Raw genomic sequence first — 24,453 nt, forward strand, 5'->3', positions numbered from 1 at the left:
GGACGGAAAAAGAGAGTAATTGGGAATGGTTTTTGGAATGCATTCGAGACATTCTCTTCAACGATGAAGATCCGTGTACTCCAGATGATGAGCTGGTTTTAATCTCCGATAGGGACAAAGGGCTTCAGAATTCCGTTAAGAAATACTTTCCATGGTCGCATCACTCTTATTGTATTCGTCATCTTTTGGCTAATTTTAAGAATAACTTGTCAAAGAAAGGCATTGTACCACCTTTACGAGATGAATGGTGCAAATTATGAAGAGGGCTTCTTATACATACACTACTCGTTCCTATAACAATGAGTGCAATGAGCTACGGAACAAATCTGAGATCGCCTATAATGAATTGTTGTGGATGAGTCCAGAAAATTGGGCTAATAGCTATTTTCCTGGGAAGAGGTTAATATGAAAGTTTACTTACAATCCAGAAAATTGGGCTAATAGCTATTTTCCTGGGAAGAGGTTAATATGAAAGTTTACTTACAATTTTAAATGCAAATCATTTAGTTATATGTACATCTCTACTTACCATTTATTGACATGCATGTAGATATGGATGGTTGACATCAAACCTAGCGGAGTCATTCAATGCTTGGATCAAAGAAGCTCCCAATTACCCAAACACTTGATAATATTCGTAAGAAAATGATGAGGATGAGTTTTGAAAGGCGGGAGGCATCCCACAAGTGGACCACAACATTTGTTCCTATGAGTTTTGAAAGGCGGGAGGCATCCCACAAGTGGACCACAACATTTGTTCCTACTGTGGAAGAGCACATCATTCAAATCAATGAGCAATCACGTTGTCTTTCTGTTATTCCTTCTACTACGGGAAGGTATGAGGTCTATGATTTCCCCACCGTTGAAATAGATTTGAATGAGCGTACATGCACTTGTCGTGAATGGCAAGTTGTCGGGCTACCTTTCAAACATGCGGCTACGGTAATTCGACAAAATAACGGCATACTTTACTCATATATTTCTCACTACTTTAGTGTGGAAACATACCGCAAATGCTACTCCTTTCCTATATACCCAATTCCTTACGATGACAAACCACATGTAGATGATGAAAATATGGTGATTCGACCGCCGACAACATCAATTCTTCATGGAAGACCAAGAATAAAGCGCATTCCTCCAGGATTGAATCCCCATAAAGAGTTAAAATATAGTAGATATCAACAGTATGGTCACAACCGTAGAACAGACTACATATATTGTAAATATGCATGACTTTTGTGTTATAGTTTTGTGAAAGTGGCATACTTTTGAATCAATGTAAGACATGTTTTTAGCATAATTTGCTATGTGTTTGTTATGTGTTTGATATGTGTTTCTATGATCGAGAGTTATGTGATACTTTTGGATCAATAGAAGGCATGTTTTTATCTTAATTTTGGATGCAAGATATATGTTTGTGGTTTGGTTTGTCATAAGTCTATCCCTCTACGCTTTCATTCTATCACTATACACTTTCAGCATAACACGCTACACTTACATGATAACACGCTACACTTACATGATAACCCGCTACACTTGCAGTATAACCCGCTACATTTACAGTGTAACCCGCTACACTTACAGGATAACCCGTTACACTTACAGTGTAACACTCTACACTTATATTACAGACTAACCCGCTACACTTACAGGCTAACTAGCTACACTTGTAATGTGACCCGCTACCCGCTACACATAGGATAACTCGCTCCACTTGCAGTATAACCCGCTACACTTACAGATAACCGCTACACTTGCAGTGTAACCCGCTACGCTTGTAGTGTAACCCGCTACACTTACAGTATAACCCGCTACACTTACAGGATAATCCGCTACACTTGTAATGTAACCCTCTACACTTACACTACAAGATAACTCGCTACACTTACAGTGTAACCCGCTACACTTGTAGTGTAACCCGCTACACTTGCAGGATAACCCGCTACACTTACAGGATAAACCCGCTACACTTGCAATACAACTCACTACACTTACAGGCTAACCCGCTACATTTACAGGATAACCCGCTACACTTGCAGTGCAACCCGCTACACTTGTAGTGTAACACGCTACACTTACAGGATAACCCGCTATACTTGTAGTTTTACCCGCTACACTTACAGAATAACCTACTACACTTACAGTGTAACCCGCTACACTTGTAATGTAACACGCTACACTTACAGGATAATCCACTACACTTGTAGTTTTATGCGCTACACTTAAAAGATAACCCGCTACACTTACAGAATAACCCGCTACACTTACAGTATAACCCGCTCTACTTGCAGTGTAACCCGCTACACTTACAGGATAACCCGCTACACTTACAGTGTAACACGCTACACTTACAGGATAACCCGCTACACTTACAATCACAAACATACATATGTTATAAAACATCCTCTACACTTAACACGCTACATTTTCAATCACAAACACAGTCACAAGCTGAAATATGCTACGAACTCACCACTACATTTACAGTCACAATTTGAGATATGTAACAAATTTTAACAATGACCAATTTAAGATACATTCACAGTCACAACTAATTGCACAAATTGAGATATGTTATAAAACATCCTCACATATATGTTACAAAACATCCTCACACGTATTTCAGATACATTCACAGGCACAAACTTAGTCAAAAGCTGAGAAATGTTACAAAACATACTCACACATATTTCAGATACACATATTACAGAACAATTTTAACTTAAATCCAGTTTTCCCTCTTCTTTATTGTTTTTCCTTTTCTAGCTGGCTGATTACTCGTCTCGGAGGCTCAACGGCTTAAACAAGCATCATTAGGAACAATTTTATGTATATAAACAACTCTCAACATGCAAAGAATAATAAAGAATGTAATAGATAGTTGCAAACTTGGGTTAAAGGCTTTGTTTTTGTTTGCTATAATGGCTCATTCCTACAAAGCTTCCTGCTCTCTGATTCTTCAAAGCAAAAACCACCAAAGATTCACCATCAAGACTGCCAAAAGAGGTTATTCATCCTCATAGTTTCCAACCCATTCAACAGCCCACCAATCTTCGAAGGATCAGTAAGCTTCGAAGGGCCAAATTCAACATTGAAATTGCCCAAGGGCCTTCAAAGAATAGTAGACGAAATATAAAAGTATAGATGCCATTTGATGATTTACAACAATCAACAGGAAAAAAAAGGATAGATGGCATCTAGCATCCAGGGAAGTGAGCTTGCGGTGATTGTTTATATCCTGAAATCAACTGATACACGGATTAAAAGAATAGTAGACGGAATGTAAAAGTATAACCGCATACATTAAACATATTACAATTATGAAAAATATACCTTCAGATAGAAATAGAGCTACGATATGAGCTCTATGTCTTGCACAATCCTTTTGATCTATTGAAATTGCTTGACCGGATACGAGGCTAAACATATATAACATCAAGAACACCCCGCAATCTAGGCTACTGCAAGTACAAAAATAGGAAGTACAACTATAAAAAATTTCATGGAACCGCACTATATAAATTCTATGTATCGACAAATACAACAAAACAGCATAGGAATAGGTTGAATACACTCACCCACGTTGTTGAGGTACATCAACACTTTCTACCTCATGACAAGAGCTAATATCCATATTCCACTCATCAGGGATGGATGTCATAAGCTTCACTCTAAAATCAATGGCATCAGACATATATCCGTGTTGAAAAGAGTAATGATGAAACCTTCTATCTTTTATAGATAACACCAACATATGCCAATGAAATGAAGTTAGAAGTGGGAAAATAATCTTATCAAGTGCAAGGAAACGTGTACTAGTTATTGCCTTAAACATGCGTTCGACACTTGACGGATTATTTTCGTTGATGCATATCTACAAAAAACCAAAGAGAGAACTTAAACATGCGTTCGACACTTGACGGATTATTTTCGTTGATGCATATCTACAAAAAACCAAAGAGAGAATTATTTTTAGTATCGAAGATAATATAGATGCATATCTACAAAAAACCAAAGAGAGAATTATTTTTAGTATCGAAGATAATATATGAATAATACTTTTAATCTCCAATCGAGAATCCACTTACAGTAACCCTCAATGTATATGTCCTTTGCATAATTTGGACGCATCTCCATCAACATATTTAGAAGCACAACATAGGAGACTATAACCTGAAATGCACATAATAAAAAATTAAAGATTATATGCTACACGTGCATTGTGTGAAACATAAGGGAAAAAAGGGAACTTACGTCTCAACTAATTGCTTCTCCTTTAAATAATTCCAATGCATCCTTACGAGTTACCAAAGCATCACTTGATGACCACACTAACGTCTCCCTATATATGAAAAAAACTTACTAAATGTGTCAATGAAAACACAATAAAAGTCATAAAATAGGTCTTTCGATATTCCTTACATTGTCATTTTTTTGTCCTTCCAAAAGTTATCGAGTAGTCTCGTTCATCATCCCTTACTTCCTTCCTTCCCGGATATTTTGGTACACCTTTTCAATTACAAAGCGGGACAAAGGGAGAACGTGTAGATGGTCTGACGAGCCGCGATCTCGATAGAACCGTTCGTTTAACGGAAGGGGTTTTACGCTTGTCTTCAATCACCGCAATATCGCGCGGGCTAAGCAGAAATGCGTCATCATCCACTTCAATTGAATCCATGTCTACATCGTCATTAGCACCATCTCCACCATCATCTTTATCTACATTCATTCTATCTACATCTCCATCATCCTCATCCACATCACCACCACCACCCTCATCTCCTACTCCATCATCACTTTCACCTTCACCTTCGCCTACATCTCTATCATCCTCCTCATTCCTGCCATCCTCATCGCCTCCATCACTATCATCTTCATCATCCACGTCATCCTCATCTCCGCTATCACTATCGACATCCTCTTGCCTTCCACCGAATATTTCCCTCTTCATCTTCAAGAGAAGGTTTAATTCAACTTTTTTTTCATGGATGAGCTGATCCAAATCAGCTTCAGTGATTACCTACATGTGAACAACCCAAGTACAGTTACATTCATGAATCAAACCAACGAAAGCATATATAATTCACCAACATCGAATAATAAGTTCCATTTTAGCAAAAAAACACATTAAATTACTATTTGAACCCACATAATAATAGGAAAAGTAACATTACATACAAATAAACCATTATACATTTCCCTTGAATTTTGAAGAAGCAGCTTCTTTAGTGGAAGTGACAGCTTCAGCAATCCTCTTTTGAAATTTTAGAGACCTCGAGCCCTTATGATATTGGCTAAAATTATCCGGGTCTCTAACTAAATTCTGCAACGCATTCCTCCGTAAAGGTTTTGGACACTTATAGAAGCTTAGGATAGGTGGTAGGGATTTAGCTCCTACGCGAAGGCTTAACTTTCCCACAAGCTCATAAAACCATATCTGTGAAAAGATGATAATTTTAGTACAACAACAAATATGACTAAATGAACTAAATATATAAAATGAAAAATGACATAAATATAGAAAAGGTTAACTTACCACCAAAACCGATGCAAAGCCCCCCATATAACCACCTCTACATCGATTTCCCTCAGACCTCTTAGTGATGGTCTTTTTAGCTTTAACCATCTCAGTCCTTAACACATTAAACACTGCTTCTGCCCAATTGTACTCATTAAGAGTATCCAATTTCTCAGCATATCTAAAGGCAAACAAAGGGCAACCCATATTAGCTTGAGGACATAATATAAAGCCTATGATGAAAACCACGAGCATCTGTGGCACAAGAGGATCTCTACGCTCAGCCATCTCCTCAATAAGTTCACCCATCCTACCCCTTCTAGCACACACACAATCTTCTTCTTTCCCTCGTTAGTTTTCTTCTTTCCTCTCCTAGTCCTACACTTCCTATCCTCCACAATTTCTGCCTTCGACCTAAATGATAGCACGAGCTTGTAGATTGTCTCGCGATCGCTTCTATGGAACCTCGTATCTACAATAGATCCTCCTATCGGGAGACCCGTAATTCTCGCAACATCTTGAACACTAAAAGAGGTCCATTTTCCTCCAATTTTGAAGCTATTTTTTTCACATCAAAGACTTCCAGCAAGCAATCCACTAGAACATGTTGAATTGGAATATTAGGAACATCCAAATACTCATCGAAAGGTGTATCTCGAAGAGATGTCCGATGATCCTCTAACAATGTAGAAGAAATACGATTTTGGAGGAGGTCCCGGAAGTAGCCAATATTTGATGGAATTCTAACCACATCCATGGTGTGTGCTTTTCTGCAACCAAAAAAAAATTAAGCCAACGTTAGTATCATATCAATATTATACTTTTTTGAAAATGGGGAAGAACATGAAAGAGAGTGAGAGAGAAAACTGGTTAAGTGGGGAGAGAGAGGGGTGTTTTGGGGTTTTAACCGTGTGGTGTTTTGGGTTTTAACCGTGTGGGTGTACAAATACATATGTTTTTCCTATTGTATTTTGTAAGTTGGGCTCAAAGACAAATACAAAAAGATAATTAGGTTTATGAATACAACAAATACGTTGTAGTTGTGATGTTTCCTCCCTCGTTGGGGGCTATGGTTTCATTGGGTGTGAATTTACTTGACTGTATGAGTAAGTGAATTTTTAAATTAAAATTGAGGGCACACTATTGCAATCTTATACTTACTTAACTCGGGTTCACAATGCACAGAGACTGATAGCAATCAGAGCACTCTCATCGAGATCAAGGTGACGGCGTGGTCACTGCGACAGCGATGGGCGACGACGACGGCGAGATCAAGGCGACGGCGAGCTCACGGCGTGGTCACTGCTACGGCGACGGGCCACGGGGACTGCGACGACGAGCTTACGACGACGACGGCGATGACAGGAAGGGGGACGCAGGTTTTTCAATTAGGGCTGAGAGATGAAATGGGGAAAACGAGGAGAGAGAGAGAGAGAGAGGAACTGAGTTTTATATGGGGCTATTGAAAAGATATTTTGGGAATTTTACTATGTTTCTGTATAAATACATATGTTCAGCCTACTGTAATTTGAAAGTTGGGTTTAAAGATAAATACAAAAAAAAATTGGGTGTAGAGATACTGTTCAGCCTACTGTAATTTGAAAGTTGGGTTTAAAGATAAATACAAAAAAAAATTGGGTGTAGAGATACAACAAATAGTCATTGGGTTTATAGATAAAGTTTAAAGATAAATACAAAAAAAAATTGGGTGTAGAGATACAACAAATAGTCATTGGGTTTATAGATAAAGTGAAGTAAACAAATAGAGCTAGAAATAAAAAAACCCTTATTATTATTGATGTCCATTGGTATTCCAAGGAGTTATAGTAGTACTAATTGTAGATGTCTATTAACATTCCCAAATAAATTCTCATAAATATGATGTATGTAATATCTCCCTTTCACATGCCTATAAGTAGATGGCATGAGATTGTATTTGTAAGTGAATAAAAAAAAGAATTGAAGGATTGAGTGCTCATTATCTTCACTCTATTCTATTTGCTCATATTGCTATCCATTAGCTTTATAACAAACTGAGCATAACTATGCTCGGGAGCGTGTAACTACATATATAGTAAAAGGAACGGAAAGAAATCCTTGTTCATGGGTGCATCGTCAAACACAGTCTCAAAATAACAAATGTAGTAAAAGGAACGGAAAGAAATCCTTGTTCATGGGTGCATCGTCAAACACAGTCTCAAAATAACAAATGACATGTATTAAGTTAATACTATGCTCGTCAAACACAGTCTCAAAATAACAAATGACATGTATTAAGTTAATACTATGCTCATTACGCCAGTAAAAAGAAATAGAATCCATCCGGGGACTTGGTTCGCCTTTAAAGAGAACATAAGGAGATCTTTTAATTACCTTCTTTCCGGGCCCTACTTTCAGAGCGTATTAAACATAAAAGCAGGCATAAAATGTTCAAAAAGAATTTATTACACTTACCGACTGGGATGAGGGGGAGCCGGAGAAGGATTTTCAAGCATAAGAGCATCTGTTAATTTTTTTAAAATGGCTAGCTTTTATGCGGTAACTTTTTCGTATCAGAAGGAAAGTGACGGAAGAAAATCATCAAAAATTCTCACCTGATATTTTTCCAACACCTCCCAATCCAGTGTAAGATCCTGAGATCCCGGTACTCGTATCCTCGTCTTCATCGTCGTCGTACGTCGTCGCCGGTGAGCCCTATATCTGAATCTTGACGAATTTCCCTCTCTATCGCGAGACAGCCGCCTACAATTGAAAGAGGCGGCCGCGGCGGCGACTAGAGTTAGGGTTTTCGTTCGCGTTTCAGATCTAACCCAAAAATAGGGGAAATTTTACTTTTTGTTCTTCTATCGTCTGGATGTAGACGCCCAAAAATAGGAATTCATGGTACTAAGAAAGGTAAAGGTAAATAAATTAATTGATTGTAGGGTTTTTTGGTATTAGTCCCTCCAAGCCTACCGAGTCTTGCGAAATCAACCCTACGTTTGTTTGGTAATGAAAAAACAAAATCATGATCGGGTTGACTACAAGACAAACACTGTTAATTATCACATTACCCCCTCTTCTTAATAAAAGATGTAAAAATCATCTCCTTTAATGTTTCAAACAATGGAGGAGAAGATTGTAGATTCCTTAAATGAGAAATTTTGAGTTACGGTGTTTTTATGACCATTAGGGAAGAACTCAAGTGAATTTGATTTTTTTTTTTTTAAGAAAGAGGATTTTTGGTTGAAAGTATTATGAAATGGATTTAGAAAGTTTACAGAGGAGTAAAGCCCTAATTTTGCTTCTAATATTTAGATTTGACGGAATATTCTACTTAAATAAATGTATTTAATCATAGGGATGATTTTGCATGACGTCATATGATTTGAGGGACTAACATGGAATTCCAAGATTTGAGAGACTAATATGAAATTATTGAAGATTTGAGGGATTAATATGTAAAAAATCCGTGATTGCAATTACGTTGTCAAAGCCCTTGTCCGAGTACAAAAAACATTTTTTTTTTCTCTATATATATATATACTTCATTGCTAAAAGTGGCTTTCATCCCATTTCCAAGCTCAAAAGCTAGGAAAATGGATTCCAAAGAAAAGTCTCATTTTGGGTGAACATTTCTATAGATTTATGCCCCTTCAAACAAAACAAACAAAAAGAAGAAGAAGAAGAAGATATTATAAGAAATTATTAACATGGCGGGACCAGAGGCGTGGCTGACAATTTGGGGGCCCGGTTCTAAATTTCAATTGGGGCCTCTTAATTAGAGGTGTTATCAGATTTTCACTAGTTATCTTGTTCAGTCTCATATTGTGTGTATGTCAATCCTACTTGATAGTTGCATGCTAAAATGAACATGAACTACATTCAACCCATGCACCTTTATTTAACCTCTCTTCATAGCCTACTAAATCCTTGAAATAAATTCTTAGAAATCAAGAATATACCTGCTTCCCTAGACAAAGGTCAGGCGCCACACAACATAGGCTCATCGCACTCGTCAAAGTGAACTCATTTGGCTGCACATTCTCCACCAACATATCTGCAAACATCCTCAAGCCCAACTCAGCATTACCATTATCCCCACAAGCCAACACAATTGTCGTCCAAGAAATCACATTCTTATCCTCAATCCTCTGAAAAGCCTTAGCTGCCAATTTCAACCTTCCACATTTTGAGTACAAGCCACACAAAGAATTCCCAATGCTAGTATCCAACTCAAGCCCATACTTCACTAGATACCCATGAATCTGTTTGCCAAAATCAATCTCGCAAAGCGAAGAACAAGCACTCAAAACCGATCCAAGAGTGTAATTAGTAGGGTAACACCCTGTTTGTAACAATTCAACGAACAACTCAATACCAGATTATGGTTTCGAATTACAAACATAGCCAGTGATCAGAGAGGTCCAAGTGACAACATTTCTTTCAGGAATTTCATCAAACAATTTGCGTGCATGGATGTCGGCGCCACACTTCATATATGCATTGATGAGTGAAGTTGAAATGAATACATCTCGATAGGTTCCAGTTTTGAGAATGTGGGCATGGAGGGATTGAGCCATCGGAAGCGACCCGAGCGCGGTGCATTGTTGAAGGAGAGGCACATAGGAGGAAGTTTCGACGTGGGATTCTTCTGATTCATCCCTGGGTGCTGCTGGAGTTCTCTGGGAGCAATAAAGATTGGATTGTGGAGAATTAGGGGGATGGGTAGTGAAAAGGAGAAGAAAAGAGCTTTCGAAGGATGAGGAACCCAAAGTAGGCTTCTTTCCGTGGATCCAGAGCTTGTTTTGCTTCCGCTTTCAAGAGGTAAAGAGATTGGGAGACGAGATGATGGAAAAATTTGATATCAAGCTTGGGAACTAAAATCCTCACTCTTAACCCTAGAATTATGACCGGAGGTGAGAAAGGCGCCGCCGGAGCGTCGGTTGGTGATTAGGGGGCCCCTCCAAGCGGGGGGCCCTGTTCTGCGGAACCTGAAGTTCCGCCCCAACGGCGCCTCTGGGCGGAACAAGACAAGCTCTAAATCGAGAGGATGTTTATGTGTTTGGGATTGTTAGGCTAGGACAATTGCCCAATAATCATACATCCTAGACTTTTTATTAAGACTAAAGAAATTTGTGCTAGATATTTAGATAGACTTTTTGAAATTTTTGGATAGAATTCAAAATGGTGGAGTTTCGGACTACATTTATATTCATGGACTACGTGAATTAGGATTGTGACAGATTACTTATTGTGTAAATAGTAACTATGACCAATATAACTACAAATTTAGTTAGTAAATTAGAAGTTTAGTAAATTGTTAAATCAATAAAGTTAGCTATATAGTTTCGGGTTTTCGAGATATTGGTGCCTCAAATCTTATATGTTTTGAAAGAAGTCCTCCAAATCCTGATATATATTTTTAAATAAATCCCTCGAAGCCTACAACTTGTCCCAAATTAGTCCAAGTTAGCCTTTTCCGTTAGGAACTAACTCGACTAGGAGTGAAAATAGTCATACGGCGAATACCAAATCATTGTTTCTCTCACTGCAGGAGGAACGAAAGACAAAAGGATGAGCTTAAATATTAATTGGTTGAACACTGTTGACTATATCGCTCATGCATCTAATTAGCTAACCATCATCTTCGGTCACAAAATTTTGGGTGAAGTTACTTTCTATAAAGTGAGTACGAATCGAAAGATCTTACCAAGACAGATTTTTATGATCGGAAACATTGTATATATTGAATCACACAATCTCTCTACAAGACTTCTTCATAACTTGCTAAAGAAAACTTTGCGCTCCATTAATGGGCTTTAATGTGATGTTGTAGACTTGCTCACGCTTATTACTTGGGGCAAGTGTTGGGTACCAACTCAAACTTCAAGTCGGATGTGGGTTTGAAGGCTAGGCCCAAACCTAGTAGTTTTCTTAGAGGCCAAGTTAACTTGGCGGGCAAGTTAGGATTGTGTCTTTGATTCTTTGTATAACTTCATGAGAGTTAGATAGGGTTAGAGATCTATCATGATTAGGAGATTAAGTGTCATGATTAGGAATTTAAATCCTATTCTAATTAGGAAATTAGACAAGAGATAGAATTTTGGTTTTCCTATATATATTCTTCTATTGTTGGAGGAAAAACCAAAGAGAGTAGAGAGAAGGAGAGAGACAATATTCTTGTAATCATTGTTTTAGAGGGTGTAACCAGGTTCAAGGGTATTGTGAGAGAGAAGATTTGACAGTCTTTGTCCGTGTAAAAGATTATAATTTGGAGGTGATAGTGGATTGATTTTGATCCCGTGGTTTTTCCCTATTGAGGGTTTTCACGTTAAATCTCGTGTAATTCTATTTGCTACGTTTGGTGATTTTTGGGGTTTTTACGATATTTAAAAATCCCAACAAGTGGTATCAGAGCGGGGTTCGACGGTTCATGGAGGTTTGACTGGTGTGCGATTGGTGAAGGCGTCAGTGGTCGAAGCATTGTGATCAACATCAGGGGAAACAAAAAAATTGTATTGTAGCAGTGAATAATGTAGCGGTGGCGGGAATACTGTTCACGTGGGTGAGGGTTTGCTTACAAACTTTTAAATCAAATCCGACGATGCAGATTCATTTGTCTTTTGGTCGAGGATTTGGATGCGGATTTTAGTGATCCAGTAGTCGTTCCTAGGGTTTTTCAACGTGCTGAGTTCGTTTTTTATGTCAGTTTTAACAAATTTAATTTCTACAGTGAGTGATTTGAATTTTGATTGTAGTTAGAGGATGATGACTTCTTCGGGTTAGAAGTTCGATATTTCGCTATTCAACGGCAATATTCTAATTAGGAAATTAGACAAGAGATAGAATTTTGGTTTTCCTATATATATTCTTCTATTGTTGGAGGAAAAACCAAAGAGAGTAGAGAGAAGGAGAGAGACAATATTCTTGTAATCATTGTTTTAGAGGGTGTAACCAGGTTCAAGGGTATTGTGAGAGAGAAGATTTGACAGTCTTTGTCCGTGTAAAAGATTATAATTTAGAGGTGATAGTGGATTGATTTTGATCCTGTGGTTTTCCCTATTGAGGGTTTTCACGTTAAATCTCGTGTAATTCTATTTGCTACGTTTAGTGATTTTTGGGGTTTTTACGATATTTAAAAATCCCAACAAGTGGTATCAGAGCGGGGTTCGACGGTTCATGGAGGTTTGACTGGTGTGCGATTGGTGAAGGCGTCAGTGGTCGAAGCATTGTGATCAACATCAGGGGAAACAAAAAAAATGGTATTGTAGTAGGGAATAATGTAGCGGTGGCGGGAATACTGTTCACGTGGGTGAGGGTTTGCTTACAAACTTTTAAATCAAATCCGACGGTGCAGATTCATTTGTCTTTTGGTCGAGGATTTGGAGGCGGATTTTAGTGATCCAGTAGTCGTTCCTAGGGTTTTTCAATGTGCTGAGTTCGTTTTTTATGTCAGTTTTAACAAATTTAATTTCTACAGTGAGTGATTTGAATTTTGATTGTGGTTATAGGATGATGACTTCTTCGGGTCCGAAGTTCGATATTTCGCTATTCAACGGCAAGGCAAATTCAACAGTATGGCAGTGCACAGTTCAAGATATTCTTGTGCAGCATGGTGTTGATCAAGCTTTGAAGGAGAAGAAACCTGAAGGATTGAAGGATGTTGAATGGAGTTCTGTTAATGTTAAATGATCACACAGTCAATTATGTCCAGGATTAGATAACTTTATTCAGTATTGAAGAAGGGGCCGATTTCTTCCCTGACTTTATGTCTGGTTCTTGAGTGGGGTATCTAAAAAATCTGCACAGGTAGAAATTTGTAAGAGGGTGGGGTTTGATTTCCCTGTTGTACCTCCAACGATCAAGTTAATTAGCTGATGAACTTAAGTGGGGTTTGTAAGAATTGTAGTAATTATTGTGTGTGTGCAGTTTTATTTGCAAAATTGGAGAATCTCGTTCCGAAAGCAGAATTAGGGATCTGGCCCAAGTTGAAATATTACATGTATTTATACTAAGATGGCGAGGGTAAATTGGTTACTTTGGCCGAGAGCAGAGAGGCGGTGGCGAAGTATGGGCTGACGGCCACGTCGGTACTTGCTTTACAGGTGTCGGCTAGCGAGTGGAGGAAAGGTCATTTCGGCATTAAATGGGAAGTGACCGCCGGCGTGGTGGTACCCATATGGTCTGATGAGTCATGAAGTCCATCTGGGCTAGAGTCATGATAGCACCTGCCAAGCATTAAATGCGATGTTTGTTTGCGTCAGGAATAATTTTTTTTGTAGGTCATTATAACTGTTTATTGATTACAATGAATACAAAGGAGTGAGCCTTTATGCTTTGTAAAACTACTCTTTACAACAAAACAAGATTACAAAGGCTCCCTAGAAACACACGTAGGAATGTTTATCGTTCGCTGCTTGCGTGGGATCTTTGCCTGTGTCGGGGGTACGTTAGCCCGTGGATGACCAAATCACAGATCCAAGTTGAATTGTGAAGAAGGCTTAAGGTCGATGTTTCGTTTTAGAAACAAAGACATAAGTGGATATATTAGCAAAGTAAGATAAAACACTCTTCCCAAGATCTAGTCAAAGCTTAGATCTCGAGGAATCACAAGAATTCTAAAAAGGCTTGCACGTGATGAAGACAAGACTCTCCTTCCCTCTTACTTAGAATGCTCAAAATCCTCAAGTCTATGATTCTTCTTGCTCTGGTATGCTCCGTCCTCCTGCATATAGGTGGTAGGGGGCTATTTATAACCCATAGGAACCATAACTGAATGTTTAAATTAAAAAGAAACCACCTCAGCAAACTCCTATTTCCGAGACAGTCGCCACTGTCTCGGAAACAGGACTCGATCCTATCCGTTTTGTAACCGCTCCCACTATGTTTAAATGCCATTATTTCTGCAGTTATGGATGAGATTTTTGCTTGTAACGGCTCCCCCACATTTATTGATGATCCTCAGCAGTTATGAAGCCACGTGGACCGCACAAAACTCGATAAAACCGTCGCTAGGCTTGCTCTAGTTTCCGAGACAGTCGCCACTATCTCAGAGACTATGAGTTGTCTCACAGCTTCCGAGATAGTGAACATTACCTCGGAAACTATGAATTTCCTCATAGCTTCCGAGACATGTTCTGTGTCTCGAACTTTGTGTAATGCATTTTTGTGTTGAAGAGATTCATTGACTTGTAATCTCTTTTGTCAGAGTGTCACAAAGAGCGTTGAAACTTCACTTTAGCTCAGTGGGAGTCGTCTGATGATATGGGAAACTTTTGAGTCGACTCAAGGTGTGTCGATTGACACCACCTTTCGGGTCAACACGAAGGGATCTCGTCTCGGACTTCGAATCGACTACCAACACCTTTCGAGTCGACATGGATGGGTCTCGTCTCGGGTCTCGTCTCGAACTTTAAGTCGACTATCACCACCTTTCGAGTTGATACGAAGGGGATCTCATCTCGGGTCTCGTCTTGGACTTCGAGTAGGCTATCACCGCCTTTCAAGTCGACACGAAGGGGATCTCATCTCGGATTTCATCTCGAACTTCGAGTCGGATATCACCGCCTCTCGAGTTGACATGGAGGGGTCTCGTCTCGGACTTCATCTCAAACTTCGAGTCGGCTATCACCGCCTTTCGAGTCGACATAGAGGGGTCTTATCCCGGGTCTTGTCTCGGACTTCAAGTCGTCTATCACCGGCTTTCGAGTCGACATGGAGGGGTCTCATCTCGGACTTCGTCTCGGACTTCAAGTCGTCTATCACGGCCTTTCAAGTCGACATGGAGGGATCTCGTCTCAGACTTCGTCTCGGACTTGAGTCGTTTATCACCGCCTTTCAAGTCAACATGGAGGGGTCTCATCTCGGGTATGATCTCGAACTTCGAGTCGGCTATCACCGCCTCTCGAGTCGATAGGAAGGGGATCTCATCTCGGATTTCATCTCAATCTTTGAGTCGGCTATCACCGCCTCTCTAGTCGGTACGAAGGGGATCTCGTCTCGGATTTCGTCTCAGACGTCGAGTTGGCTATCATCGCCTTTCGAGTCAACATGGAGGGGTCTCCTTGTCTGATCGAGACATCGACCGCCTTTCGAGTCAACACAGGAGGTGTCATCTCGCCTTATCAAGACGTCGGCTACCTTTCGAGTTGACACAGGAGGTCGAGTCGACACAAGAGGTGCCGTCTCGTCCAGTTGATTGAGACGTCGACCTTTACTCACTTTGTAGGGGTCATCGAATTGTGATTCCCATTGTTAATTTGGCTCCTTAGTTGATCTTTGGCATCGGATGATACTCTGTAACTCAGATGATGACATTTATCACCTTCCTTTCAACTTGAGCTATGTGTGATACCTTATAGGTAATTTTTGATGCCTACAGATACCCCCTCCAAAGTATTTCAGCCTCATTCTTTTATAGAGAAGGCTGGAATGTTTTGGATATGATATGCCTAGTCTTCAATTCTTAGACTTCTTCATCTTTCAATTTATTCAGTATTTTATCGAATAGCCGAACTTCTTCTGGTGTTGTGTTTATCTTCTAAACGCTATCGAAATCTTGAATTGAGACTGGCGTGTCAATTTCTGAGTTAGCTCGTGTCGTTGAATCGACGTTGAACTGATCACTTTCGTCAGGAGTTTGTATCTGAATCGTGATTGAACTCCCCAGAATTATTCTTTGACTTGGCATCTTTCTTGAGCCTCATTTCGGCAAAATTATTGACGCGTTGACTGGCGTCGGCTTCATCGTGGTGTAAACATAGTTTATACTCGTACGTAAATGGAGTCTACACAGTTTAAGCTCTTAAGGCGTTAGAGTAGGGAGAATTAGTTTGTACTCATGTACTCATCGGAGTTTTTAGGAATTAGTTTAACCTCGTGTACCCATCGGAGGTTCAATGAGATGTAGTTTAGACTTGTATACTCATCGAAGTGTCAAAATATACTAAAAATGGGTTGAGAATGCTCTACGAATGTAACCAAGAACACGTCGAGTTGGGCCCATTTGTGATACAATTGACACTATCTCGGAAGTACGAGATAGTGTTGCTGTCTCGGAAGCGCGAGACAGTATCGACTGTCTAGCAAGCGGGTGGACAGAGGGTTTCCAGCGATCTTTATAAATCGAGATTTTGGAGATTTTTTACCACTTCAAGCCGCCTCTTTACATTCAAAAATTCCTCAAAATCCTTCCTAGAGAGTTCCCGAACCCTCCTCTTCTTCTTTGTCTTAGATTTGGTCGGATTTTGCTCGTGGGCTTTAGGGTTTTTGAAGCTTTCCTTTGAGGTTTGATCTCCTCTTCCAATTTCTTTTCATCCAAGCTTATTTTTTTCTTGATCCTTGATGAATGTCGAGCTCTTGGATCATATCTTGGGTGTTTTTTCACGATTTTATCTTAAAAACCCTAACTTTTTTGTAGGATTTTCGATAAAAATCACTTTTTTACTATGTCTCCCAAGAGATCTTGCGTGCCTTGAGGTAGATCTGCCTCCCATGCAGCTGAGAGAGAGGAGCCCGTGGTTGCTTCCTATGGAGATGATTTTTCTAAACTTTTATCAATTCAAAAGTTAGAACTTTGTGAATTTTGTATATAGGTCATCGTTTGCTCTCCTTTACGGGGCATTCGGGAAGATTCGATATCCTCCTTCGTGGGGATCGACGCTGAAAAGATGTTATTTTGCTTGGTCAAAACACATCTCAAGGCAAAAAGGGGCGATTTCATGTTGTCTTGCACTTTGTTAGGTAGGATATGTCGTCGTAATATTCATATACGACAACGTACATTGTCTTTCGTGCGTAGTATAACTTAAATCGCCTCGCCGATCATAAGGTGGTAACTCTATCTCATGAGTTTACGAGATGAGTTATACCCCTTGTTTCACATTTAGAAATATTGTGTGTGTGTGTGTGTATATATATATATATATATGTATGTATGTATGTATATATTCCAGTTAATTTCCCATCTATGGCCTTCTCTAATAGTGAAGTGACCGGTCGAAGTGGCATTGCCTATGCTTCTTTTGACGGGAGTCCTCTTATTAGAGAAGCTCCTAAATTTAATGTTGATTGCCCGGAGGACTTCCCTGATCTCCTAAATTTATTAGAGAAGCTCCTAAATTTAATGTTGATCACTGACGTACCCTTGACCAAGTATCAGGATTTGACTGAACATTTAAGGAAACCCCATTATCTGTTCGGCGACTCTGTCGAGGATCCTGCAAGACTCTCATGCGGCTCGAAGTAATGGTTGAACGAGCATAATGGAGTATTTCAGTTCTTACCTCCTATTCCTCGGCACTATTCCCTCATACAGCTTAAAATTTTAGTGGTGACCCGAGAAATGTCTTGGCGGCTAACGGAAGATCATGAATGCATTCATTGCGGATTCATTGGTAGGGATGCCAAGATTCCTGGTTCAAGTGATAGAAATTCTATCTAAGGGCTTCATCCTTGGATACTAGGTCATGACAGCTTGCCACAGAATGAATTGTTGGTGAAGACGAATACTATGAAGAACCGCTTAGCTCGATTAGGAAGAGAGCTACCGATTAAGAAGCATCACTGCTATGGCTGGGTCCATTCTTCTGCTGACTGATGGTGGACAAGACTGACGAGCTACGTACTTAGCCATTAGGGCAATGAGTTGGCTGATAAATGATTGTACGTCCCCATACGAGCTAATATGTATAGTCTCCTAATTAGTGTAGATCATTTTTTCACTCTTTTTGAGATATACAATCTGGACACCAATACTTTTGTGATCAAGAGTGGAGAGTTAGGTCTTTCTCTCCATGAGATGATGAAAGTATCCGGGTTACCAATTAGGGATATACCTTACCAAGAGTATTTTTCGACTGCTGATCAGTTGAATCGGATGAAGGAGACAACCTCTGTTGCGCATGACATTTTCTAGGAGCTGAGTTGCCATTATCAAACGACCATGGCTGATGCAGACATTAGGGCAAAGAAGAAATTTCCACAAGTCAGCTTGAAACAGTTTGCGGATTACCTCTTCAAACATCTTGAGGATCATTCTAGTTTGTGAATTGTCTCCTTTGACCCCATCAGAGATTAACAGGCTATTACTGAAGACATATGCCCAATCGTATACTGTCACGCCCCGCTTCCCAAAATTTCTGAGAATCGGAACGTGAACAAGCCCACGACGTATTAGATTAAGGAGAATAAAAATAAACATTTCTTCTCAACCTAATACGCTAAGCGTTAAGAAATAAATACAATACGAAGGTACAGGTCCCCGATCACAGATAGAAAGAATATAATGAACAACACAGAATAAAATAATACATATCACAAATGAATATCATCCAAGACATAGTATTCGGGTCCACATGCCCTTACACAAAATTGAACAATGAATACTAGAGAATATAAAAATACATCATCCAATGAAAATAGAAAGGAAATACTACAAAAATAAACCAAGACCATCAACTAATAAAAGAAAAACTAGGCTTCGGCTTATTTTGCTTGGTCTACAAAGCACTCCTACGGAGGATCCTCTGGCTCCTGGCAATCTCCCAGCTGGACCCGTTCTTCCTCTAAGTCTAACGTACACCAGAGAAAACGGTATACGTCAGTGTGTACGGCATACGGCAAGATCCCACAAAATAAATAGAGTGAAAGAAAACCCAAGCGGAAAACGATACGATAATAGAAATGATAAACGGACATGTAACTGGAAAGCCAACAAAATCAACATGCGAAAACACTACTAAAACATGATAAACATAAAGCTAACTGCATACGGTAACCGGGTCGAATACTAGCCATCCTAAACTCACTGGTCCACATCTCACACAGAGTCAACGCTCATATCAGCAGATACTGACTGTTCACAAATCCCCTACGTGCATCCAAACCTGCGAAACGCTTCGGTGAGAGGACTACACGCAATCCGATTTCGGCCTGGTTCGAACTCAAGCAAAACTCGGGTGACGAAACGATTTTACTGACCAAGTGCAAAACGGTTCACTTAGCCCAACAAACTAACCCCAGTGTGAAACGGTTCACTGGTGCGAGTCTGGAAGATACATCAACAGCCTTATCCGATCACATGAACCGTGATTTTCTCATCCCAACTCTTCTCGTTTTTCTAAGTCAACAAACAATCCCTATTAAAACTCTGGTTCACCATCTAATTTCAGTCAACACACCCACACGTGTCACTAGGTCTGTCCATGACGTACGAGGCCACTAAGTCATGAACTACTAGATTTCTCAACATAACCATGAACAATAAAAGCAGACATGTCAAATATAGTAAAATATTCACAAAACATGAAATGTAAACATGAATCAGTAAAAACATGCATATAGTCCGGATTCATCAATATCTTATTATCCAACCTTCTAACTACCCATACAACTTATCGGTAGCTAAATAATATCTAATATGACTACGGTTAAAAATGAAATCCAAAAAACCGTGATCGTTTTACACATAAAATGTCACAGTCTACAACTACTAATACAAAATCATAATTTAATTTAAATCCAAAATAAATAATTCTTTTTCAAAATAAATTCATTTAAATCATCATAATTATAAAAATATAATTCTTTTGCCGAAAATAATTTAACAACTTAAAATGACCCCTTTTCCGAAATAAATAATTTTAAATTATCTATTCTAATAATTATTCAAAACCAACCCTTTTTCCAAATAAATCCTTTTCTCATCATAATAATTCTAAAAACATCTCAATGTAACCACTTTTACACAAAATAATTTTCTTTTAAATTACTTATCATAACATCATTGTTAAATGTTAACCATCAACAAGCCACACAGATAATAACAATCTAATCCATGTAACTAATTAATGATAGATATAAATATGAAATGATGAGTCAAGAGGAGGGGGATCTTGCCTCGGGTATATCGAACGAATCGACGCGCGAAACTACGACAGGGCTGTTGACGACGAACGGAGAGGAGGCTCTAGGGCACGGCTGGAGTTGCGTCGGATTTGATCTGAGGTGGTGATGTTGTTGGTGGCGACAGGGACTAAGCTTGAGATGGAGGGCTGCTGGTCAAGGCGACGAGGACTGGTCGGTCAAGCGGCGATGCTGAGAGCTGTGGGGGACAGATCTGGACTAAGGGGAGCTCAGCTTGGGTTGAGCGGACTGTTTGAGGGCTGGATGATCAGAGTTGGAGGGCTGGTTGCGGTCAGGGAGGAGTTGGCGGTGACGAGGTCGGCTGTGTGTGTGTGTGTGTGTGTGTGTGTGTGTGTGTGTGTGTGTGTGTGTGTGTGTGTGTGTGTGTGTGTGTGTGTGTGTGTGTGTGTGTGTGTGTGTGTGTGTGTGTGTGTGTGTGTGTGTGTGTGTGTGTGTGTGTGTGTGTGTGTGTGTGTGTGTGTGTGTGTGTGTGTGTGTGTGTGTGTGTGTGTATATGTATATGTATATATATATATATGTGTGTGTGTGTGTGTGTGTGTGTGTGTGTGTGTGTGTGTGTGTGTGTGTGTGTGTGTGTGTGTGTGTGTGTGTGTGTGTGTGTGTGTGTGTGTGTGTGTGTGTGTGTGTGTGTGTGTGTGTGTGTGTGTGTGTGTGTGTGTGTGTGTATAGAGAGAGAGAGAGGAAAAATTAGGGTTTTTTAAAATAATTAAAAATAATAATAATTACGTATTAATTTAAATAATTTTGGGAAAAATATTCTACAAAATAAAACGTACCAGTTGTACTAATGTAACAGTAGAAATAATACAACAAGTTATACAATTAAACGAGAATAATTAGAAAAAAATATAATTACTTATATTTAAAATCAAATAATTATGGGATAGTTATCTACACAATAAAATATATCAGTTATGCTAATATGATAGATAATATGCAATAGAAGAAATAATACAACATATTATACAATATAATACGTGACAATAATTCAACGTATTATACGAAATAATACATATTAATAATAATAATACAATATATTATTTAAAATTATACGTAATAGTATCGATAACACAACGGATAAATTCTAAAAAATTTTACTGTACTAAATAAATTTATAAATATCTAAATCATTTAAATAAATATAAAACTTGGACTTTTTTACTGTACTAAATAAATTTATAAATATCTAAATCATTTAAATAAATATAAAACTTGGACTTTAAATCGGAGAAATTTCTAGAAAATCAGAAAAAATACAAATACTCTTTTAAAATAATAATTAAATATTTTAAAATATCTAAAAAATTATTTAACTAGTATCAAAAGTTCACGGTCATTACATTCTACCCTCCTTAAAACAAATTCTGCCACCGGAATTAAAATAAGACATGCACGATATCATATAGTAATCTATAAATCAAAAATAATATATATAATAGCTGGTAATAGAAAGTAAAAAGCATATCAATAATGGACGTAGATAAAAGATATAAAAATATATGCAACAATCATGTAATTATGTATTCATAATATTTACACAATGAACACAATATCAAAATATACCAATAACCATTATATCATTATACCTGTTAGAATAACCAAATATGATACAAAAACTATAAACCCAATATACATAAAGAATAAACATAATACAACATATGAACTGCCATGTATTAATATCCAAAACAATAATCAATTATGGACATGAACAGTCAACTAAAACAGTAACACAGATACTTTTGTATATGGAAAATTGATAAATACAGAAATTAAAATAATTAATGAATAGATAATAAAATACAATATTAAAGTAAAATATACATAACCTAACAAAAGAAAAATAACTAATAAACACAACAAAATATCTACAATGTGCAAAATCTATAACTAAGTTGTATAAACTTATAACACTCATTTCACATCCTAAATAAACTATGAAACTGCTGATGAAACGTAAAAGAAATAACTATGTTAACTAATAAACAATGTAACCCAGATAACACAAATAAGCTAATAAATTAATAAAATTAAAGACAACATAAAAACACATACAAGTAAAACATATAACTTGATAAATAACCAAACAATAATGATAACAAAACACGTACATGAAAGGTAAAATGTGACCAAAATTATGTGGTAACACACATAGCAACCATGTATAAGTAATATGTACACTACGTAGGATTTATAAAACAAATGCAACGCAAAATAAAAACAACTACACCATAACGTGACTACTAACAAAAATTGTAGCAAAAACATAATAAATACTAAATCACAATAAGTATAGCAATACACAAATTGAAACGTGAAAAAACATGAGGAAGACTACACTGCATAAAATATAAAACTCACTAACTACTAAAACATTTCGACTAAATACGTAATCACAATACAATATGTAAAAACACAAATATCAAAGCTAAACAAACACACACATTGTAACAACCTTTAATAACCCTATACCCAAACTATAAATCCATAACACTACACACTCACACCGAAAAATAACAACTCCTATTCAAAGAAAAATATAAGAATAAAACAATATTGATATAATATGATCTACGAAAAAATACAAAAATAAGAGAAACGAAATAGAAGAGTAACACGATGTAAAATAACACAAGTCAAAATAATGAAAAATACAAATCTGACAAAGAAAAACATAATTGAAGAACTCAATGCATTCAAATAAGTAACGAATAAATTGACAGTATAAAACTCAAAATAAATTAACACATACAAAAATCGTAGAATACACTGAAACATAAATGCTTACTAACAATACTGACAATCACAAACATACTGCTAGATAAAGAAGTATAATATATAAAAATAAAAACTATGAAATGTAAAATAGGTATATAAGCAAATGAAAACATAAGAAGAGCATAATTCCGTATAGTAAAAACATCGATATATTTTAGATAAACATGGTTACACAGTTGATACTAGAAATAATGAATGACTATAAACATGGTTACACAGTTGATACTAGAAATAATGAATGACTATAAATCAATAAAAATAACATCGTAAATATAATAATCTACGATGACTATAAATCAATAAAAATAACATCGTAAATATAATAATCTACGTGAATACACTATAATGAAAAGATAATAGTATTTATAAAAGAATGAAAAAGTAAAACACAACACAAGTAACAAAAACAATGAATAGAGAATGAATAACAAACAATGACACAATAAAAGACATAAATATCTAAAAATACCATAAAATAAGTACTAAAAAATAACATGCGTATATAATGTATATTGTTACAATGACAAAACAATACATATCGAAAACGAAGCAAACAAATAACAAATGTGTAAATACACTATAAAAAACCCATGAGTAAATGCTATACATACCCACAAACGCATATTAGAATTACCTCTTATATTATTTATAAAAAGATAATAATTAATGTAACAAAATAACTATATAATTAGTAACTCAACTCTAAACGTAGAAATATAAATAATGCCTGAATATCAAAATAGAAATACATCGCTCTTAGAAATAACAAAACTAATGCGAACATACTAAAACAATCTAACAAGACAAAACTGACTGATAAAAACTATATACTGAAAATGTAAGGGATAAGAATATAGTGCATATGTAGAATATTAAAATCATGAATCTATTAAAGTATATCATGAAATATGAACACATACAATGATAGATGGTATGACAAAAAGCATACACATACACAATATAGATATGCAAAAGTATATTTTAAATACAAGAAAATAATCTGAATATCAGATATGCTATGTAATGTATATGTGAAGACTATAGCAATGCAAAACACTTAGTGATATAATTTGAACAATTGAAAATATATAATTAATGATATATATTTTTGTGAAAAACATACAATATAACACTGTGTGTGATACATAAAATAATATAATAAATAATGCAAAAGATTATACAATCAACGATATATAAGTCAAATAAAAAAAAAACATAGTTGTAAAAATAATAACACATAAAATAACGAC

At 37.3% G+C, this 24,453-nt stretch overlaps 1 protein-coding gene across 10 annotated transcripts; it reads right to left on the reverse strand.

The window, feature by feature from the left end:
• On the reverse strand, window positions 2,559–8,377 carry LOC109845028 (uncharacterized protein F23B12.7-like). 10 transcript variants are annotated; one of them, XR_002248199.1, is made up of 8 exons: window positions 8,116–8,377; window positions 7,976–8,024; window positions 5,540–6,291; window positions 4,258–5,440; window positions 4,092–4,176; window positions 3,582–3,877; window positions 3,337–3,464; window positions 2,559–3,241 (listed from the first exon to the last, which is right to left on the reverse strand). XR_002248199.1 is itself a non-coding variant. In XM_020414219.1 (6 exons), the coding sequence occupies exons 3-6, from the start codon at window positions 4,119–4,121 to the stop codon at window positions 3,201–3,203; spliced, it is 495 nt and encodes a 164-aa protein (XP_020269808.1). In that variant the 5' UTR covers window positions 4,122–4,176; window positions 4,258–5,023; window positions 7,976–8,377; the 3' UTR covers window positions 2,559–3,200. The 10 variants fall into 10 exon arrangements, 2 of the variants coding, with proteins under 2 accessions (XP_020269808.1, XP_020269807.1); XR_002248198.1 differs by having other exon boundaries at window positions 4,258–5,023; window positions 5,182–5,440; window positions 7,976–8,377; XR_002248200.1 differs by having other exon boundaries at window positions 4,258–4,345; window positions 4,426–5,440; window positions 7,976–8,377.

The sequence above is a fragment of the Asparagus officinalis genome, chromosome 6, assembly GCF_001876935.1.
Source record: "Asparagus officinalis chromosome 6, Aspof.V1, whole genome shotgun sequence".
NCBI lineage: Eukaryota > Viridiplantae > Streptophyta > Magnoliopsida > Asparagales > Asparagaceae > Asparagus > Asparagus officinalis.

Bases quoted from the DNA above. Each gene is read 5' to 3' on its own strand.
- LOC109845028 (XM_020414218.1), bottom strand. From the start codon at position 8,187: ATGAAGACGAGGATACGAGTACCGGGATCTCAGGATCTTACACTGGAT. The intron at 5,024-8,115 runs GTGAGAATTTTT...GTTCACATGTAG, and splicing joins AGGTGTTGGAAAAATATCAG to GTAATCACTGAAGCTGATTT.